Source organism: Apaloderma vittatum, unplaced genomic scaffold (genome assembly GCF_000703405.1).
Source record: "Apaloderma vittatum isolate BGI_N311 unplaced genomic scaffold, ASM70340v1 Scaffold43454, whole genome shotgun sequence".
Classification (NCBI taxonomy): domain Eukaryota; kingdom Metazoa; phylum Chordata; class Aves; order Trogoniformes; family Trogonidae; genus Apaloderma; species Apaloderma vittatum.
In genome coordinates this window covers 9,389-10,600 of record NW_009712904.1, presented here as the reverse complement: position 1 = coordinate 10,600, position 1,212 = coordinate 9,389, and the positions used below count along the sequence as shown (strand labels likewise).

The 1,212-nt window shown below is 47.7% G+C and overlaps 1 protein-coding gene across 1 annotated transcript; it reads left to right on the top strand.

The window, feature by feature from the left end:
* Window positions 1-2: 2 nt before the first annotated feature.
* Window positions 3-716, top strand: RGS9BP (regulator of G protein signaling 9 binding protein). Its single transcript, XM_009868140.1, has one exon. It carries the CDS (start codon window positions 3-5, stop codon window positions 714-716), a length of 714 nt encoding a protein of 237 aa, XP_009866442.1.
* The last annotated feature ends 496 nt before the right edge of the window (window positions 717-1,212 follow it).

Genomic DNA, 1,212 nt, shown 5'->3' with positions numbered 1-1,212 from the left:
TCATGGTGAAGGAGGAGTGCAAAGCGCTGCTGGACGCGCTCAACAAGGTGACCGCCTGCTACCGGCACATGGTGCTGACGATCGGTGGCACCTCGGACTCGCAGAACCTGCGGGAGGAGCTCAAGAAAACGCGGCAGAAAGCCCAGGAGCTAGCGGTGGCCAACAGGAACAAGCTCACCACGGTCCTGAAGGACAAAACCGTGAGTAAGGAAGATAAAGCCGAGTTCGAGAGGCTATGGGTGATTTTCTCCACGTGCCTAGAGATCCTGGAGATCGACATGAGAAGAGCCCTGGAGCTGGGCCACGAGTTCCCACTCAATGTCCCCAAAAAGCACCTGATCCAGACAGGCATGAGCGGGGGAACCTCTGGCGTGGCCGCCAGGGCCATGAGTGTCCAGAACATGAAATACGAGGCTGAGCACAATATAGACGTGGTGGATTTGAAAGACCTGGAAAACGAAATCAACCAGGTAGGAGAGATGATGTACGAGATGGAAATGAAGGTCAATGTCCCTCAGTGGACAGTAGAGGCTAAGCAAGACCCAGGGGCAGAACTAAAATCTACCATCAGTGTGGGCGCTTCTTCTATTGGCATGATCTCTGTGGAGGAAAATAAATCCTTCTGCGATATCAGCAAGGTTCTAGCTGGGATTATTTTCTCCGCTGTACTCATTATCGCTATTGTCCTGGCAGTGTGTGTGGTAAAACTCTCTTAGGGTGGTGCAGGCTCGGACAAGAGCAAGCCCTCTTCAGTCTGTCTTGGGAGTGTTTCATGCCTCACCTCTTAATTTCAAAACGGGTCACTTGGATGAGCTAAGAATTTAAACCTAGCACTTGAAAGAGCAAAGCAGAACTTTTGCCTCTCGATATCCTAAACTGCACTTTTTGTTTTTTCTTGCTTTCTGAAGAAAAGAGATGCAAATCAGCCTGCAGAATGGGATGTCTTCATCTGCTGGACTTGTAACGGTTAACTATGAAGTATCACGGTATTATCACTACTGGCTATAACAGGGATTTATCTGCTATTAATAGATCACTATTCTCAGAAGCCTGCATTTTTTGTTCTTGAATAGGCTCTCGTGTTTGCTGCTGGTCACTGTTTACAGTATTTGAGAGTTGGAGGCTAACACAGGTGTTTTGCCAGACAAGGTGAAGAGAATACATTTGGGCTTTTTCCATCAAATACACAAATTATTATTTCAGCAGAGGAAA

Excerpts from the sequence above, each read along its gene's own strand:
- RGS9BP (XM_009868140.1), top strand. The coding sequence starts at position 3 with ATGGTGAAGGAGGAGTGCAAAGCGCTGCTGGACGCGCTCAACAAGGTG.